This window comes from Podarcis raffonei, chromosome Z, assembly GCF_027172205.1.
Source record: "Podarcis raffonei isolate rPodRaf1 chromosome Z, rPodRaf1.pri, whole genome shotgun sequence".
In the NCBI taxonomy this organism is placed as follows: Eukaryota; Metazoa; Chordata; class Lepidosauria; order Squamata; family Lacertidae; genus Podarcis; species Podarcis raffonei.
In genome coordinates, this window is record NC_070621.1 from 50,682,373 (window position 1) to 50,700,685 (window position 18,313).

An 18,313-nucleotide genomic window follows, 5' to 3' on the forward strand; every position below is an offset into this window, starting at 1 on the left:
GCACCGACCCCTCTCACTTTCCAGGCTTCAGCGAAAGCCTGCATTCGCTCCATAGGACGCACACACATTTTCCCTTGCTTTTTAGGAGGGAAAAAGTGCATCCTATGGTGCGAAAAATACGGTATCTCCTGCTTGGGACTACTGCCATGCACTCTACATGGGGCTCCCTTTGAAGGTGACTTGGAAACTGCAATTAATCCAGAATGCGGCAGCCGGACTGGGGACTGGGAGCGGCTGCCAAGACCACGTAACACTGGTCTTGAAAGACCTACATTGGTTCCCAGTACCTTTCTGGGCCCAATTCAAAGTGCTGGTGTTGACCTTGAAAGCCCTAAACAGTCTCGGCCCAGTAGACCTGAAGGAGCGTCTCCACCCTCATCATTTGGCCTGGACACTGAGGTCCAGTGCTGAGGGCCTTCTAGCAGTTCCCTTCCTGCGAGAAGCCAAGTTACAGGGAACCAGGCAGAGGGCCATCTTGGTGATGGCACCCTCCCGTCAGATGTCAAGGAAATAAACAACCACCTGATATTTAGAAGACATCTGAAGGCAGCCCTGTTTGGGCAAGTTGTTAATGACTGATCTTTTAATGTACAGTGGTGCCTCGCAAGACGAAATTAATTCGTTCCGCAAGTTTCTTCTTCTTGCGAGTTTTTCGTCTTGTGAAGCACCGTTTCCCATAGGAATGCATTGAAAGTCAATCAATGCGTTCCTATGGAAACCGCCTTCAGACCAGGTCCGGGGACAGTCTGTCCCCCGACCTCTTCTGAAGGCTGGGGGGGGGGGGACAAGGGCTTTTCTTCCCACCGCCAGCCTTCAGAAGGCTGTTCTGAAGGCTGGCGGTGGGAAGAAAAGCCCTTCTCCCCACCTCCCGCCCCGCAAGCTCCGGGGACAGGAGGGCTTTGCTGCCGACCCCCAGCATTTTAAAAGCCCCTGGGACAGCGGAGGTCTTCTGAAGGCAGGCAGTGGGCGAAAGTCTTTGCTCCCCCCGCCTGCCTTCAAAAGCCGTCCGGGATAGCGGAGAAACGCGCTGCACTTCTCCGCTATCCTGGGAAGGCAGGCGGGGGGGGGAGGAGCAAAGACTTTTGCCCCCCGCTGGCCTTCAGAAGAGGTCCAGGACCTCTTCTGAAGGCCGGCGGTGGGCGAAAGTCTTTGCTCCCGACGGCCAGCATTTTAAAAGCGGTCCGGGATAGCGGGAAAGCGCAGCGCGTTTCTCCGCTATCCCGGACGGCTTTTAAAATGCTGGCTGTGGGGAGCAAAGCCTTTCGGCCCCCGCCGGCCTTCCTGGACCTCTTCTGAAGGCCGGAGGGGGGCGAAAGGCTTTGCTCCCCACCGCCAGCATTTAAAAGAGGTCCCCAGAGATTTCCCTATGGGCTTCCTTCTTGCGAAGCAAGCCCATAGGGAAATTCGTCTTGCGGAACGACTCAAAAACGGAAAACTCTTTCGTCTTGCGAGTTTTTCGTTTTGCGAGGCGTCTGTCTTGTGAGGCACCACTGTACTTTTAATCTTTTGTTGGAAGCTGCCCGGAGCATGCTTGGGGGAGGAGTTTTGTTTCAGTAAGTTAGCTTGCTTATTTATTATAGTGCTTCTGGGTATGTTTTATTACAATAGCGTCAAGCAGTTCAGTTCCTCTGCTTATAAAAATGATTCCAGAAGACACAAGACCAAAACAAAAAAAACTTATAAAAAATGCATGTTTCACCGAAGTACACACATTGTCAAAAGCACATGAAGAGGCAGACGGCAATCGCTCAGGGAGCCTTTAGGAGGCTAAGCACAAATTACCATTGAAAGCTGGCATGGCTTTGAGGGTGGTGTTGGCTGGTGCCCCTGAAGCAGAAGGGGGGCCCTTCCCACTGACATGGTTGGCTATCGCTGGTGGAGACTGGGGCCGCCTCAGCAGCGGGGACATGCTGCGCCTCCTTTTCAGAGAAGCTGGCGTGTTGGGCTCTCCTGGGCGCTTGATTTTGTTCTGAGGACCAGCGACAAACTCGTCTGCTTCATCAATCATCATGCCCTGGAAGACACACCATCACCCGTTAAGAACAATCCGCAGTGTTCTTCTTCTTCTTCTTTTGTAAGAAAGGGGCAACTCCACTCACTCACGGGCCGTGAGAAATTGCCGGGGGGAAGGGGACCCCGTGAAATTGGCCTACCTTCTTATCCTGCTTGAAAGGGTTCCCAAAAGTATGGAGTCTTTTGGGCTGGTCTGGGTCAATTTCTCGTAGAGGAGCGGGCATCATCTTGAGATATTCCTGGTAGTTCCCCATCTGAGCCACAGGAACACTATGAAGGCAGTCTGCAGCAGAAACAGAAAGGACACAACACTTCATTTCCAGAAGACTGAAACTTCCCTAAAGGCTCATTCCACGTCATGTCAATGCGGTCATGTCACCCACCATCTTGGGATTTGGATGAAACTTGGTGTACACACCCTTCCCTTATGGTTGAAAGAAATCGCCTTAAATTTTCCCCCTCTATCTCAAACGGTTTAAATTTTATAGCACTTCAAAATTTCAAAAAAATAATAATTATAGTACTTCAAAATTTCAAAAACCTCGAGACCCTCAGCACATGTACATTTTATTTTATTTTTCTCCATAAAAAGGCATTTATAAAATCTTTTGAGTACTGGTGTATTTTTTCCTGAAATCCTCATCCTCTTATTGACCTCTGTGTAAAATTTCAAAGAGATCTGATCATTGGTTATGAAGGAAAAACCTTGGAGCATGATGAGAGATGTAGTCCGGGGGGGAATTGCAAAAAAAGCACCCGAAAACAAAATTGGGGGGGGGGGGAATGGTGATCACGCCGATCCAAGCGGTGATTGCAGAACCATACATGGGCCGGATCCAGAGGGCGATTGGGCTGGATCTGGCCCGCGGACTGTGGTTTAACAGCCCCTGACCTAAAGGAACCAAACTTCAACCTCAATTCAGTGCCACACCAACACGGCACCCACCTTCGTCTTGGCCAAGAATGAGCTTGTGTGTTTTCAGCAGGTTCGTCCTCATGCGGGTCAGCTGGTCTAAAAGGCTGCGGCGAGGAATATCGTAAGCGTTCCTGTAAGCCTGTGGCTTCAGATCCTGTTTGTTGTCAAAACAAAACAGATCATTTGCAAAGATGGAAGCTGTAAAGCAAGCAGTTTGTTCCCCCTTGGCACCATGTCACACCCACCTTATTTATTTTTTAATATATATAATAATTTTTATTAGTTTTTGCAAATATTTTCAAAGTAACATTCAATTGCTATATAATATAGAAAACCTTTGGCAGCAACAGCCTGAGACTTCCCTCCTCCTCGACTCATGGTTTCCCCACTAACTATCTAATACTGCATTTTGGAATTATAATTATTACTATTAAATCCTAACTGTCAATCAACCATTTTTAAATTATAAAAGTGGTGTCTTGGTTTGCATAAGTTTTAGATTACAAGCACGTCAAACCCTGAAATGCGGTCCCCGGTTTGCAACCGTTTTTGGGATGACAATCTTAAAAAAAACCTAAAGTACTTCAATCTTAAACAATGCTCAAGAACTTTGGTCGGTCCCCCACGGCCCTTTACTCCATCCAATCTGGCCTCTTTGGAAAAAGCTTGGACACAACTGGTTAAAATCACCTTCCTTTCCATTTTTTCTTCCCCTCCATTCCCCCCTTTTTTTCTTTTCTTTCCAATCCTGACGATGACTCAGTTTCATATGCCTGAGCGATTGTCGCCGCACACCCACCTTGTTGAAGAGCCCTATGTGGAAGCCGGCAAATTCCTTCGCACTTGTTTCGGACAGCCTGAGCGGAGATTCCCCCGAGATCCCTCGAAGAAGCTGTTTGAAATCCCGGTTCTGGATCGGGGAGAGGCCGCTGGAGTGGTTCTTCACTTTAATGCCAGTCTCCTGCGGGGCTTTCTTGCCCACCGACCCTATGATCCGCTCTGACTCGATTTTCGTCTATGACAAAAGCACACGGCACGTTAAGCAAACAGCAGTGCAGACGACTCTAGCGTGAAGCAAATTCTGGCCACGTCAAAAGGCAACCCAAGCCTGCTGTCTACATGCTGAAAGAGTTGCAGGGGTCAGCAAGCTTTTTCAGCAGGGGGTCGGTCCACTGTCCCTCGGACCTTGCGGGGGGCTGGACTAGATTTTGGAGGGGGGGGAAATGAACAGATTCCTATGCCCCACAAATAACCCAGAGATTATTTTCAATAAAAGCACACATTCTACTCATGTCAAAACACCAGGCAGGCCGCACAAATCACCCAGAGGTGCATTTTAAATAAAAGGACACATACTACTCATGTCAAAACAAGCCAGGGGTGATGGGAATTGTAGTCCCAAAACAGCTGGAGGGCCAAATAGGCCACCAGTGGACTTGATTTTCACTGGACAATAAGGCCCTTGCGTGAGTATTTCAAGATGCTTCACCTGGAGGGGAAGGCCGATTTTCTAGAACTGCAGGCATGATACTCAAGTGATGTTTCCAAGCTCTCCAAAATCAGCAAAATCCACCCTTGTTGTGTGTGAGCTGAATCCTTCCATCCTCCTTGTCCGTAGGAAGGTAGAAAGCTTTAGCCGGCATTTACCACACTTTTCCATCTATAGGACGCCCCCATGTATAAGACTTTTGGGGGCCTCAAAATTTAGAAAATAGGGGGGATTGAGCTTTGGGGCGAGGACTATGTGGGGGGAATGCCGAAAATCACTCACCTACCAGAAGGCAGTGCACAACCGCTCACGTCACAGAAACCACCTATCAGCTGTCCGGCTTGCTGCCAATCATGCTCCTGCTTGCGGTGACAAGGGCAGCTGTCTATTGGCTACAGCAACAGGATTGGGAGGGCTAACAGCGGCAACCGGGCAGCTGCGACGCAAGTGGCTGTGTGCCACATTCCGGCAGGTGAGCAGTTTCCGGCATCCCCTCCCCCAACAATCAAGCAGCAAATGCCAAAATCACCCACCCACCGGAACGAAGCAGAAGCCTGAGATTTTCAGCGGCGATTTACCTCTTCATTGTTTGGGGGGGGGGAGTGGATGCCGAAAATCGCGAGTGACGCATGTGGTTGTGCGCTGCGTTCTGGCGGGTGAGCCATTTTCAGTATCCACCCCCCACAAATGACCAAGCAGCCAATCGCCGCTTACAAGCTTGCGCCAAAAAACCATTCGCCTGCTCAGCACTACTCGTGTATAAGACGACCCTAAATTTTGAACCCCATTTTTGGGTCAAAAAAACCTCATCTTATAAACGGAAAAATTCGGTAACAACTGGTTACTCTATTTAATGTTAGGCAAAACCAGAACAGGAAGAAGCACTGGTCGCGTTTCTTAAATGCCACAGGGAAAGGGCGAATTTGAGCAAGGGAAAGAATAGCACAGGCTTCTTCAACCTCAGCCCTCCAGATGTTTTGAGACTACAATTCCCATCACACCTGACCACTGGTCCTGCTAGCCAGGGATCATGGGAGTTGTAGGCCCCAAACAGCTGGAGGACTGAGGTTGAGGAAGCCTGGAATAGCCTATGGGTAGGCAAACTAAGGCCCGGGGGCTGGATCCAGCCCAATCGCCTTCTCAATCCGGCCCGCGGACAGTCCAGGAATCAGTGTGTTTTGACATGAGTAGAACGTGCCCTTTTGTTTTAAATCCACCTCTGGGTTACTTGTGGGGCATAGGAATTCATTCATCCCGCCCCCCAAAAAAATCTAGTCCAGGCCCTCCCAAGTTCTGAGGGACAGGGAACCGGCCCCCTGTTGAAAAAGTTTGCTGACACCTGGAATAGCACTTCTTTGATGTTACAGATTTAGGTAGCCCTTATGAAAACTGGGTTCAGGAATTCAGGAGGCCTTTGGCCACCAGCCACATAAGATTGGACAGCTGCCAATCATCCGCAATGTTGACTGCAATGCTCATTAGCAGCAAACAACTAAGAACACGCAACAAGTAAGCTGAATTGTTGTCTTCCTCTTCTTCAGTAACTTCTTCCAGCAGCCCCCACCACCACTTACATCAGCCTTCCTCAACCTCGGCCCTCCTGCCGTTTTGAGACTACAATTCCCATCATCCCTGATCACTGGTCCTGCTAGCTCAGGATCGTGGGAGTTGGGAGGTCAAAAATATCTGGAGGGCCAAGGTTGAAGAAGCCTGACTTACATGAAAACGGAAACGCAGGCCAGTCTTTACCCATCTCAAAAAACCGGGGGGGGGGACGGGGGACATTCCTTAAGCAATGCATTTATACAACCAGAGCAAAACACACTAAAAATAAAACAAATCATCATCATAGTCATCATCATCAATGTACTTCTGATTGCAAAGGTTTTGTCGATACTACCTGTTGGCTGAGTTTTTTAAGGTAAGAGATAACACTGTAACTAAGTCCACAATCTAAATTATCTGATATCAGATTTGGAGCTCCCATCATCCTTAGGGCTTTCTTTAACGGCTATAAGGAAAACAAAACAAAAAAGAGTAAGAAGAGGGTCAAAAATATTCTTTTCTCTTTTTAAAAAAAAGTTTTTCCGTTGTTTTTTTAAAGTTCTTCGCAGATCAGTGTTACGTCAAGCTAAGGCAGGCATAGGCGACCTCGGCCCTCCAGATGCTTTGAGACTACAATTCCCATCATCCTTGACCACTGGTCCTGCTAGCTAGGGATCATGGGAGTTGTAGGACAAAAAACATCTGGAGGGCCAAGGTTGAGGAAGCTTGGCATTGACGCTTTGGGAAGCAAGGTGGGTTTCAGCTGGCTCGCCGGCGGGCATCGGGCTACACTGCAAGCGTGGTGCTTTGCAGTGCAGCGCCACCAGCTGATTCCACACAGAGGCAAGAGTCCCTGATTGCTGGGATATGGCAAGTCCACACAGCGGCGTCTTGCCCAAGCGATGAGGGAGGTTTCTGCCGCTTCCATCGCGCCCCCCAGCTTCCTCCCCAGCCCAGCCCTTTGTTAAATGAGATCTATCCGGGGGCAGAGGAGGGCTTCACTAGGAGCTTTTCCACACTGCCAGTCGCAGCAAAGAAGTATTCCCAAGGGGAGGAGGGAGAGCCGAAAGAATAAATGCTGGACTTGCGCTGGATAGCAAGCCAAGGACGAGGGGCCAGTAAGTCGTGCTAAGCTGCAAAGCATTTTTGGTTTTTGAACCCTGGCCTGTGGGCTGTTTGGTTTCCAGCAGAAGACACGTAAAAACCGCTCTGCCAAGGACAGCCAGCCACCAATTCATTTATTTAGGGCCACTAAGTTCGCAAGAGGTACGTACCAGCAAGTAGTAGGGAGGCATGGTTTTTAAGTAGTTGTCCAAAGATTGCCGCCACTTTGGATTGGGCTTCAGCTTGTGAACCTTAAAAAAGTCATCTGCACGGAGGAGAAACAAGACCAGTCACCCGCATGCCCCATGTTCCAGTCATAGTATCCGAGCAGTCATGCTCCGTGGGAACGTCCCTTGAGAACAACAATCTGGAGAGTTTTTATGCTTCCATGGGCTTTTCTCTCTCTTTAGCCTCTCTCCTCCTTATATATCCAGTTTTGACACAGGCAGTGGAAGGGATCCACAGAGCCAAAAATTAAGCTGTATCTTAGCAGAGTAACAATCACAGCTTTGAATGAAGGGAACCAGCAGTGCTCAGTTTGAAGACCTCTGAAGTCCTAAACAACTTAAGATTCTCCTCGTTTTAGATGCCAACACATTCCATATATTCCCCTTACAATCCCATGCAAAGGGGAGAGCCCACACCTTGAACTATTAATTCTGAGGTACTGTTGAAAGTGAAATGTTTTAAGTGTGTATTTACCATATTTTTCCATGTATCATATGACCCCTATTTGGGGGGCACAAATTTATGGAAATGGGGGGAGATGATGACCCCCGGTTTTTTAACATTCTTTTAGGCAGTGGTTACCAAACTTTTTTCAAAGAGGGCCAGATTTTATGAAGTGAAGGGCTGTGGAGGCCGACCAAAGGGCCAACCAAAGTTGTCAACCTTTTGAAGTTGTTGAGCTTTCTTTAGGGTTTTACCCCAAAATCAATAACCCCCCTCCCCACACTCACAATTTAAAGGCCTTAGATTGGGGTGCCCAAACTTTTTTCAAAGAGGGCAGATTTGATGATGTGAACATGCATGAGGGCCAACCAAAGTTGTTGAGCTTCTTTTAGGGTTGAAGTTAAGGTTTCTTTAATATTTTACCCCAGGAAATAAACTGCCACAGGGGCCAGATTAAACTGACCGGGGGGCCAGATTAGGCCCCCGGAACGGATTTTTGGAGAAGCCTGTTTTAGAGTAAAAAATAACCTAGTCTTTTCCACACAAAAAGTATGGTAAGTTATGATACTAAGCATCTGAGAAACTATTCCCAGCAGAAGCTTGACCCAAAACAAGGTACCCTACATGTGCCATTATTGAGATTGGCAAAATTCCTTGTAGCTTAATTCCTGGAAGAATCCAAGGGTTATTTGACAGAAGGGGTACCACTCAGAAGAGTGGCCACACATCCAACAAATAGCACCTATTGAACAAGGAAGGCTGATGCAGACAAAAATATAGAGTCCTCTGATGTACAATTCTTTCTACATGAATGTCAGGGAAAGAATTTTTTAACGGGTTGCAGTCAGGAGGAACCTCACAGTTTTGCTTTTTTGGGGGCAGAGAAACAAGAGGAGATCACTTCAGGACACCATGAGCTGCACCAAAGCAATTCAAAGCCTCTGGAAAGCCCCAGGCGATTCATGAAGCCTGCCTGAGCATTTCCCCAAAACCTTCTATTAAAGAGTTGCGGGGAAGGGGGCACGGAAGAGCAGGTTCAGCAGAGCTTGTGTTTTTAAAATGCAGCCACCATAAATATATGCCTCCAAGAAGCAAATGGGATTAGAACCTTTCAAGAAGTGGTTCAGAAAACAAGAACAACTCCGTATGGGTGTGCGAGTGTGTTTTTCCAGAGAGGCAAGAAATAGCTCAAGGCGCATGCACTTCTATATTATGGTTACCAGACAATCCCGTTTCCCGGGGACAGTCCCTGGATTTACAAATCTGTCCCCAGACGATATCCGGCAGTGGCACGTCAAGGTCGGGGCTTGCCTCTTTTTTCTCCTTCCTCCTCCTCTCCTCCTTCTCCCTGCGTTGGCTCTGGGGTTTTCCTGGCCCTGGAGCGCCACTGGGCAGTCAGCTGGATGCTCTCACCCCCGGCTTGATTTGGGTCGCAGGGAGCAGGTCAGTGGTTCCCCCATTTGATGCGCCGGGCGTCATTTGTTCCTTGGCAGTGGCGGCGGCAGCTTCAGTAGCCTGGTAATGCAATTGGCTCCAGTGGCTTCTGGAGCTGCTCACTGCTGTGGCACCTGCCATTTTGCCTCACCTTAAGTCCCTGTGTGATGTGTCTTCTGCCATTGAACCAATCACGCTGTGTTCATTTCCTACTAATAAATCTACAACGCTTAAAATATAAATCCGGGGACATGAAATGAAATCCAGGGATGGATGTTGTCCAGGGACAGGTTTGTAAATCCGGCGACTTTCCCCGGGAAACGGGGCCGCCTGGTAACCATATTTCTTGCCTCTCTGGAAGAACACACAGCCCCATACGGAGTTGTTCTTGTTTCCTGGACCACTTCTTGAAAGGTTCTAATTCCATTTGCTTCTTGGAGGCATATATTTGTGGTCCCAGGAACATCTGGTAACCATATTCTAGTCCTCTCTGGGATGCCTTCTTCCCCGTGTGCCCCCTTTGGAAATGTGCGCCCCCAGCTCACAAAGCCCAATGAAAAACGGGTGACACAACGCTGCTGCAAAAGACTATGCAGGCACCAACGTCCTGAAAGAGGGGAAAAGAACGGAGGTTGAACCTTACTCCAATTAAGGAAGGAGCTACGAGTCGAGGAGGTGAGCAGCGTCAAACATGCCCACGAAGCAGGCGGCTCTCCTCCTCTGCTGCAGAGAGAAAAAGGGAGAGGGCGGGTGTAAAAATCCCTCTCCTTCCAATGGAGCCGCCTGCAACCCTCGAGGCGCTCCGGCCTCCCGTCCCACCTAAGAAAACGGCTGGCAAGTAAACACCGCGGGCGGACAGGCTCCCTTTCCTGCTCAGCTGCGCCAAGACACTCTGCACCACACTCACCTAGCAGAGGGAGAAGGACAGGGTAGTTGTACGGCATGACAAAGAGATTGACGCATGTCAGAGTGGTGCTGGCTTTCAGGTATCCAAAGGGGTGGCCCAGTTCACTGTACTTGCCGCTGGTGCTCACAAACACCTGGAGAACGACAAAGGAAGAGGCAAAAGTTTAGCACATGCAAGGGGCTGCTGGCCTTCGGAGGAATTCAAAACATCCTGGCGTTTTCACAGATGTGCCGTGGCATTTGTTTTTTGCAATAGTCACAGCGCAATTGTTTTCCCCCTTCTCTCAGAGGCTCAGGGGAGGAATCCTGGGCATTTTCTTGTTTTTTGCCCATTTACGGTCCTGCAAGACACAGAAAAGGAAGTTTCCTGGCTGAACAGAGCTACCAACGCACAAAGCTTTCTACCAAGAGTCAAACCAAGTGTCCAATAATTACACTATCTATAATAAAATCACTCTTATTCCTTTATGGACAGCTGTTACCTCAGGACAGTACCACCAGTTAATATGATCATGAGAAAAGCAGCTGGTCTGCATGACATTCTGATTCAAGCTGACGGGGAAAAACCCACAAAAGCTGACTGAACTTCTTGTAAATTCACTTTGTTTGATCGGTGGGTTTTATGTATTTGCTATACTATGTTGTGTTCTGCCTTGTAACTATGATTGGAAGAAAGAAAATGTTATGAATGTTATGTGGCCAACTCCTGAGAGACTGCAATCTACTCATAGAGTTAAAAACTGGCAGTAATGGTGATCTACCCCCTATTTTGGGGTTCAGGTCAAAGCTGTTGAACTTCTTTTAGGGAGGAGGAAAGCCCCGTTTTTCGGGGTTGAAGGGCAAAAATGTTGAGCTTTTATAGGGGAAGCAGTTGTTGAGCTTCTTTGGAGGGAGCCAGTGATCTACCACAGACATCCAGTGATCTACCGGTAGATCACGATCTACCAGTTGGACGTGCCTATTATAAGTGAATTGCTGAATATATTCAAGCAGTAATATTCCTATAGTTTTTGTAACACATTTATGAATCAGCAGGCGAGCCTATGATGGCTCTGAGGCGGCTCCACATTAATTGACATCAGTCTCACTACAAACCCAATTCCAGTCCACAGAACAATATGTAGGGGAACCCTTCGGATGTTGCTGAACGGCTGGAAGGCTGAAGGTTCACCACCCCTGGACTAGAGAGTGCATCAAAGCTTCTAATCACCTAAAATTTAAAGTGCTTAGATAGGCCCTTTTACAGTGGGTCCTACAGATAGGGCGCTTCTACACTTCCGGGTTTGCTGCATTCGCAACTGGAAAGTTACGTTACCTTCGGTGTCCACTGTATTATTCCTTGATGTTGGGGTACAGCTATTAAGGAACTACTGCACTTTTCAGTGGTATTGGCCCCACTTGTCCAGATGGTGGGCTATTATTAAAATCAGATCTTCACTGCCTGAAGCAGAACTGTGGCCCCTGCCTCCCCTCTCTCGGCTCTCGGAGAGTGAAAGGGTGCGTTGTTCTAGATGGGAGACAACAGGGTGCCTCAGGGCTCCTCCCCCCCCCCCCGGCTTTTTAACGTTGACATGAAGCCGCTGGGAGAGATCATCATGGGGTTTGGGCTAGGGGTTCGTCCATATGTGGATGACACCCAGCTCTACCTCTCTTTTAAATCAGAACCAGTGAGGGGAGTGAAGGTCCTGTGTGAGTGTCTGGAGGCGGTTGGAGGATGGATGGCGGCTAACAGATTGAGGTTGAATCCTGACAAGACAGAAGTACTGTTGTACGTGAGCAGCTGGGGGGGGGGACTCCCTGGTCCTGAATGGGGCAACTGTGTCCCTGAAGGACCAGCTGCGCAGCCTGGGGGTCATTTTGGGCTCACCTCTCTCCATGGAGGTGCAGGTCAATTCTGTGTCCAGGACAGCTGTCTACCAGCTCCATCTGGTATGCCTGCAGACTGTCTCACCAGAGTGGTGCATGCTCTAGTTATCTCCCGCTTGGACTACTGCAATAGGCTCTACGTGGGGCTCCCATTGAAGGTGACTCAGAAACTGCAATTAATCCAGAATGCGGCAGCCAGACTGGGGACTGGGAGCAACCGCCGAGACCACATAACACCAGTCTCGAAAGACCTGCACTGGCTCCCGGGACGTTTCCAAGCACAATTCAAAGGCCCTAAACAGCCTTGGCCCAGTAGACCTGAAGAAGCGTCTCCATCCCAGATGCTGGGGTTCCTTTCCCAAGGGCCTTCTTGCAGTTCCCTCCCTGCGAGAAGCAAGGTTACAGGGATCCAGGCCAAGGGCCTTCTCGGTGGTGGCGCCCACCCTGTGGAACACCCTCCCATCAGATGTCAAAGAAATAAACAACTATCAGACTTTTAGAAGACATCTGAAGGCAGCCCTGTTTAGAGAAGTTTTGAATGTTTGAAGTTTTATTCTGTTTTTAGTGTTCTGCTGGAAGCCACCCAGAGTGGCTGGGGAATAAATAATAAATTAATAATTATTAATAATAACAGACCACTCCACTGCCAGCCCTTGGGAGGTCAAACCAAACAGCCACAGGTTCTTGCTAAGAACTGGTGGGTTTGGGAGGAAGAGGAGAAGACACACTATATTCGAGAACAACCCCAGGTGTTGGAGGCTGTAGAAGCAGCCCCAATTTCATTGCATTTGGATTTATTTTTTAGATCTTATGGGGCTCTGGAGATCTTTCCAGGTTCAAATGTTGGGTGAAATAAAACAGCACCACCAATTCACAGACCGAAGAAACATACATGGCTAGAACCAGCTCTGCAGAGCTACACTTCTAGGAAGGCCATTTTGGGTTTGAAGCCCAACCACAGCCGCAGCAAAGATTATTACTTGCAAAGAATTGGAACGGAAATATCCCCACAAAGGAAGATTGGAGATGTAAATTAAATGAATTTATAGAATTAGTAAATTTATCAGCAGGCATAAGGTATCAGACATGCCAGAAATTAAGCACAGAATGGCAAAGTTTTGAATTTACATGAAGAAACACTGCTCTAAGGGTAATATGTTGATATGTATAGATTAAGTTTGCAAAGTGAAACTAGAAAAAAGTTATATATTGGGAGTATTGGGGGTGAGATACCAAAGATGCAATGTTAATTAAGAACTTAAAGAAGGAATCCCCAACTTGCAGCCCTCCAGATGTTTTGGCCTACAACTCCCATGATCCCTAGCTAACAGGACCCCAGTGGTCAGGGATGATGGGAATTGTAGTCCAAAACACCTAGAGGGCCAAAGGTTGGGGATGCCTGACTTAAAGTTTAAGAGATGACGGGTATTGGAGGAGAAAAGTCACATGGGTGTATTATTTGTTTTCTATGTGTGGTTATTGTTTTGTATTTTTCATTTCTGACGGATTAGTGTACATGGGGGGGGGGAGGAGAGGAAAAAGGAAACCCAACCATGTTCTTAGAACCCAAATGCAAGAAAACTCATCACCAGCCCTTGCTCAAAAGGCGGTCTCACACTGTCAACACCCAGCAGACTTATCTTTTAAAACGAAATCTCCATTCCTCCACAGGGTAAGTGGAGCTTTTTTGGCTACTCAAACAGATCACTCAGATAATCCACTTAAAATTGGTTCACGGGACTAAGAATAATAGAGATAGTGTTGCCCACTTGATTGACAATTGTTTAAGCAATTAGGAAAATGCTCTGGATCTGATCAACTTCCCACTCAAGTCAGTTGCAAATGATTGGGTAAATAATTGTTCAAGGGCTGCAGAGTCCATTTTTTAAAAATACACCTTTTAAATTAAAAGTATCAGAAGGCAATGTCTTTTATTTATTAAATATCTATACCCCCCTTTCATCCGAGGATCAAAACACAGTCTACGGTGTAAAGACACAAAAATGAATAGTATAGTAGCAAACCAAAACAATAAGTCCCCACACTCACAGTTTAAGACCAGAGATCGAGGTGCCCAAACTTTTTCCAAAGAGGGCCAGATTTGATGAAGTGAAAATGCGTGAGGGCCGACCAAAGTTGTTGAGATTCTTTTGGGATTGAAGCTGTTGAGCTTCTTTTAGGATTTTACCCCAAAGTTGAGCTTTTTTTTAGGATTGAAGTTGTTGAGGGGTTTTTTTTGGACTTTACCCCAGGAAATAAACCGGATTAAACCAACCAGCGTGCCAGATTGGGCCCCCGAAACAGACCTTGGACATGCCTGCTTTAGAACAACCAAATGAAATTTCTTCATCACATAGATCTTGGCGCAAATTGAGCTTTGACTTCCTCCCATCCCCCTCCCTGACTTCCAGATGAGGCCCCTGGAACGCACTTTGGACATACCTGGTTTATGGGGAGGCATTGCTTCTGCAAAGCAAAGATTCCTTCTCCCCCTCCCCCTTATCAAACCAAGATATAGTGGTACAGTGGTACCTCGGGTTACATATGCTTCAGGTTACAGACTCTGCTAACCCAGAAATAGTGCTTCAGGTTAAGAACTTTGCTTCAAGATGAGAACAGAAATTGTGCTCCGGCGGCGCGGCAGCAGCGGGAGGCCCCATTAGCTAAAGTGGTGTTTCAGGTTAAGAACAGTTTCAGGTTAAGAACGGACCTCCGCAATGAATTAAGTACTTAACCCGAGGTGCCACTGTACCTCCGGTTGCCAATGGGATCGATTCTGATCAGATCCCAAGCTTTCCGCAACCGGAGGTGCCTGTTCTGCACAGGTACATGGCACGGTAGATGGTTTTGTTAGCCAATGGACTGGGAGAAAAAGAATGCTTTTGCTTGGGCTCCTTAAATGAAAATAAGGCTAGGCTTGAATAAAATGTGATCCATTTTGATAATTCTTGTATTGTTATTATAAATATGAGCTTCTCAAAACGCTGCAGAAAGGGACACGGGTGGCGCTGTGGTCTAAACAACTGAGCCTAGGCCTTTCCAATCGGAAGGTCGGCGCTTCCTATCTCCGTGACAGGGTGAGCTCCCGTTGTTCGGTCCCTGCTCCTGCCAACCTAGCAGTTTGAAAGCACGTCAAAGTGCAAGTAGATAAATAGGTACCGCTCTGGCAGGAAGGTAAATGGTGTTACCGTGTGCTGCTCTGGTTTCGCCAGAAGCGGCTTAGTCATGCTGGCCACATGACCCAGAAAAACTGTCTGCGGACAACACTGGCTCCCTTGGCCAGTAAAGTAAGATGAGAGTCGCAACCCGTCGTCCGCAACTGGACTTAACACTCCCAAGTCCCTTTAGCTTTTTTTTTTTTTAAAGTTGCAACTTCTCTGAACTTTTATCTAAAAAGCGTGGCACGTAGCGGCACTAAAGGGCTGTAAGGGATTAGCAATTCTGCAAATTCTGTGATGGCGCATGGGCAGATGTCGAAAACCAATGTTTCAACTGGGAACAGTCCTCAGGAAGAGAAAGTTCTTCTCCAGCTCTGCTAAACTGGATTGCAAATGCTGAGGTCCCAAGCTAGGGTCTTCAACATGCGACGACCTGGCTGCTAATGGGGGGGCGGGGGGAGAGAGAGAGAGACTAATACAGGGCATTCTCTCTACTTTCACCTGCAAAGTTTATCCCGGACTGGCTTGGGAACCCTGCAATGGGTATATCGCAAATACCTGCCAGCACACAATAGGCGACTTCCGCTCCAAGATGTACTGAGTTAGAGGTGATGGTTCGAGCTCGTACTTGTCAAAGGGAAGCTTGTCGATCACCATGGGCTCGCAATCCATGCAGGAGAACCTCACCACTGGGTGGGCTGTGCGGGGAGGCTAGGAAGTGGGGGGGAAGGAAGAAAGGGAATAAGAACCATTTGGAGGAAAAGGGAAATAACAACAACAACAACAATAATAATCATTCATTATTTATACCCTGCCCACCTGGCTGTGTTTCCCCAGCCACTCTGGGCGGTCTCCAACAGAACATTAAAATACAATAGTCCGTCAAACATTAAAAGCTTCCCTAAATAGGGCTTCCTTCAGATGTCTTCTAAAAGTCTGGTAGTTGTTGTTCTCTTTGACATCTGGTGGGAGGGCGTTCCACAGGGCGGGCGCCACTACCGAGCTTACAGGGCGTCATCCCAAGAGCCAATTGGCCAGCTAGGCAAGAACGTTAATTTATTCCTTTCTTCATAATCCTCCACAAAACATCGCAAAGAATGGCTAGCTCAATAGCTATCCAGCACCAAGTGTTCAAAATGTAGACTACATTAGTCACAATGTTCCAGAAGGTTGGTCTGTAACAGGGGTCGGCGAACTTTTTCAGCAGGGGGTCGGTCCAGTCCCTCAGACCTTGTGGGGGGCCGGACTAGATTTTTGGGGGGAAGGGGGGGGATGAACGAATTCCTATGCCCCACAAATAACCCAGAGATGCATTTTAAATAAAAGGGCACATTCTACTTGTGTCAAAACACACTGATTCCCAGACCACCCAGGGGCCGGATTAAGAATGCGATTGGGCCGGATCCGGCCCAATCGCCTTCTAAATCTGGCCCGCAGATGGTCCGGGAATCAGTGTGTTTTTACATGAGTAGAATGCGTGCTTTTATTTAAAATGCATCTCTGGGTGATTTATAGGGCATAGGAATTTGTTCATATATTTTTTTCAAAGTATAGTCTGGCCCCCCACAAGGTCTGAGGGACAGTGGACCAGCCCCCTGCTGAAAAAGTTTGCTGACCTCTGGCCTACATGATCCCCACAGTGGGAGAATTAAGAGGTTGCAAGGGGGGATATTAGGGTAGGGGTCAGCAAACATTTTTAGGAGAATGGTTCATTGCCCCTCAGACCTTGTGGCGGGCCGGACTGCGCACGTGCAGCAGAAGGGGGCTTCTCTCTCTCCCCCAGCCCCTCCCCTCCCCCTGCTTTCCTACCTCCTCCGCCGCTCTGCCTGCGGTTGGGAGCCGCCGCCACCGCCTCTGCTTTCCGGGCCAGCTTTCCAGGGTGCCAGGCACAGGGCCCACAGATGCACCCAGCTCCAGCCAAAGCCCCGCGTCGCGGCCGTCACGATGCCCACAGCGCAGCCATGGGTGGAGAGGCCAGAGGGCAGATGGTGAGCCTGGGCCACACCTTGGTGCGTGGGCGACGAGGCTCCGGATTGGCTGGCACCAATCAAAGCCCAGCTCCCTTCCTTTGCAGGATGGGGAGAAGCCGAGAGGGAGGAGGCAGTGTGGGGGAAGGCGCCTAAAAAAAATGCAAAAAAATGGCGCAACCCGAACAATCACACCGATCCAAGCAGCGATTCCAGGACTGTCCATGGGCAATTGGGCCTGATCCAACCCATGGACCTTAGTTTGCTGACCCATGTATTAGGGCTACCCAGTGTTACTTGAGATTGGATGCGATCTGAAAACAGAGAATCAGAGCTGGAAGGGAAAGCAAGGATCATTTGCTTTCCCTGCAACCCCCTGCAACGCAGGAACCTTTTTTGCCCAAGGTGGGGCTCAAATCCACGATCCTGAGATTATGAGTCTCATGCTCTATCGACTAAGCTGTCCAGCTACTTTCTACCACATTACCAATGGTCACCAAAATACATTTGTGTTGACCGTATCTGCAAAGAAGCTTGAAAGCCCTGCGACATACCAGTGTTGGTGAATTTTGATCGGGCCAAAAGGATTCTGGAATTGGCCAATGCCCAACAGGAACGCCCGTTTTAGGATTAGGCCTCACATAGATGAGCTTATGACAGCTGTGCCATGGCTGAGAACCAAAAGAATTGATAGGTCTGGTGACATCAACAAGTCCATCTAAAATCCAAAAGGAGAACAATAATAAGTTAGTACAGCACATTAGGTCTCGAGCATTACTTTTCCAATCACCACTTAGATGTGTTTTCTCAAAGCCACGCGCGAACAGATTAGCTGTAAAACTGATATTTTGAGTTGGAAAAACAAAGAAGTCTGTGTAGTGGTTGCACATCTAAGACTGTTTTGGGAAAAGTAGGTCTATTGACTGGTTTTGTGCCTAAGATAATTTGGGGGAGGGGAGATTAAAAAGTCTGCGTGGTGGTTTTGTGTTTAAAATAAATATTAGTTTTGCATCCAAGAATGAAAACATGCAGCAGGAGAATCATTTCCGGAGCAAGAAATGAACCAGTTTAAGCATTCAAAGAACTGAAGATAATTGTTCAACAGAAATGTCAGAAGCAAAGTTATAATACAATATTGTGTACAGAATCTACTCTGGTTTTGCAATATCGTCCTTTTTTTTTACCAAAGACGTTTACACATTTGCAATCCTTAAGAGTTTACAATGGTCATATAGCATTTACC

The 18,313-nt window shown here is 47.9% G+C and overlaps 1 protein-coding gene across 7 annotated transcripts in view; it reads right to left on the reverse strand.

Moving 5' to 3' along the window:
- LOC128406698 (integrator complex subunit 6-like) overlaps positions 1 to 18,313 on the reverse strand; it is a 42,247-nt gene that overhangs the window by 10,144 nt on the left and 13,790 nt on the right. For 4 of the 7 annotated variants that reach the window (XR_008328583.1, XR_008328585.1, XM_053374275.1 and 1 more), the window contains 9 exons: positions 17,625 to 17,788; positions 15,662 to 15,814; positions 10,081 to 10,213; positions 7,238 to 7,332; positions 6,319 to 6,429; positions 3,729 to 3,944; positions 2,960 to 3,083; positions 2,154 to 2,296; positions 1,783 to 2,014 (listed from right to left, as the gene is read on the reverse strand). Coding sequence is in view for 4 of the 7 variants with exons in the window: in XM_053374275.1 (XP_053230250.1) it covers positions 1,783 to 2,014; positions 2,154 to 2,296; positions 2,960 to 3,083; positions 3,729 to 3,944; positions 6,319 to 6,429; positions 7,238 to 7,332; positions 10,081 to 10,213; positions 15,662 to 15,814; positions 17,625 to 17,788 (1,371 nt within the window). In the remaining 3 variants the exon portion in view is untranslated. Of the gene's footprint in view, positions 1 to 1,782; positions 2,015 to 2,153; positions 2,297 to 2,959; positions 3,084 to 3,728; positions 3,945 to 6,318; positions 6,430 to 7,237; positions 7,333 to 9,816; positions 9,897 to 10,080; positions 10,421 to 15,661; positions 15,815 to 17,624; positions 17,789 to 18,313 lie in introns of those variants that run through there. The other 3 variants (XR_008328584.1, XM_053374277.1, XM_053374279.1) reach the window with 3 other exon arrangements.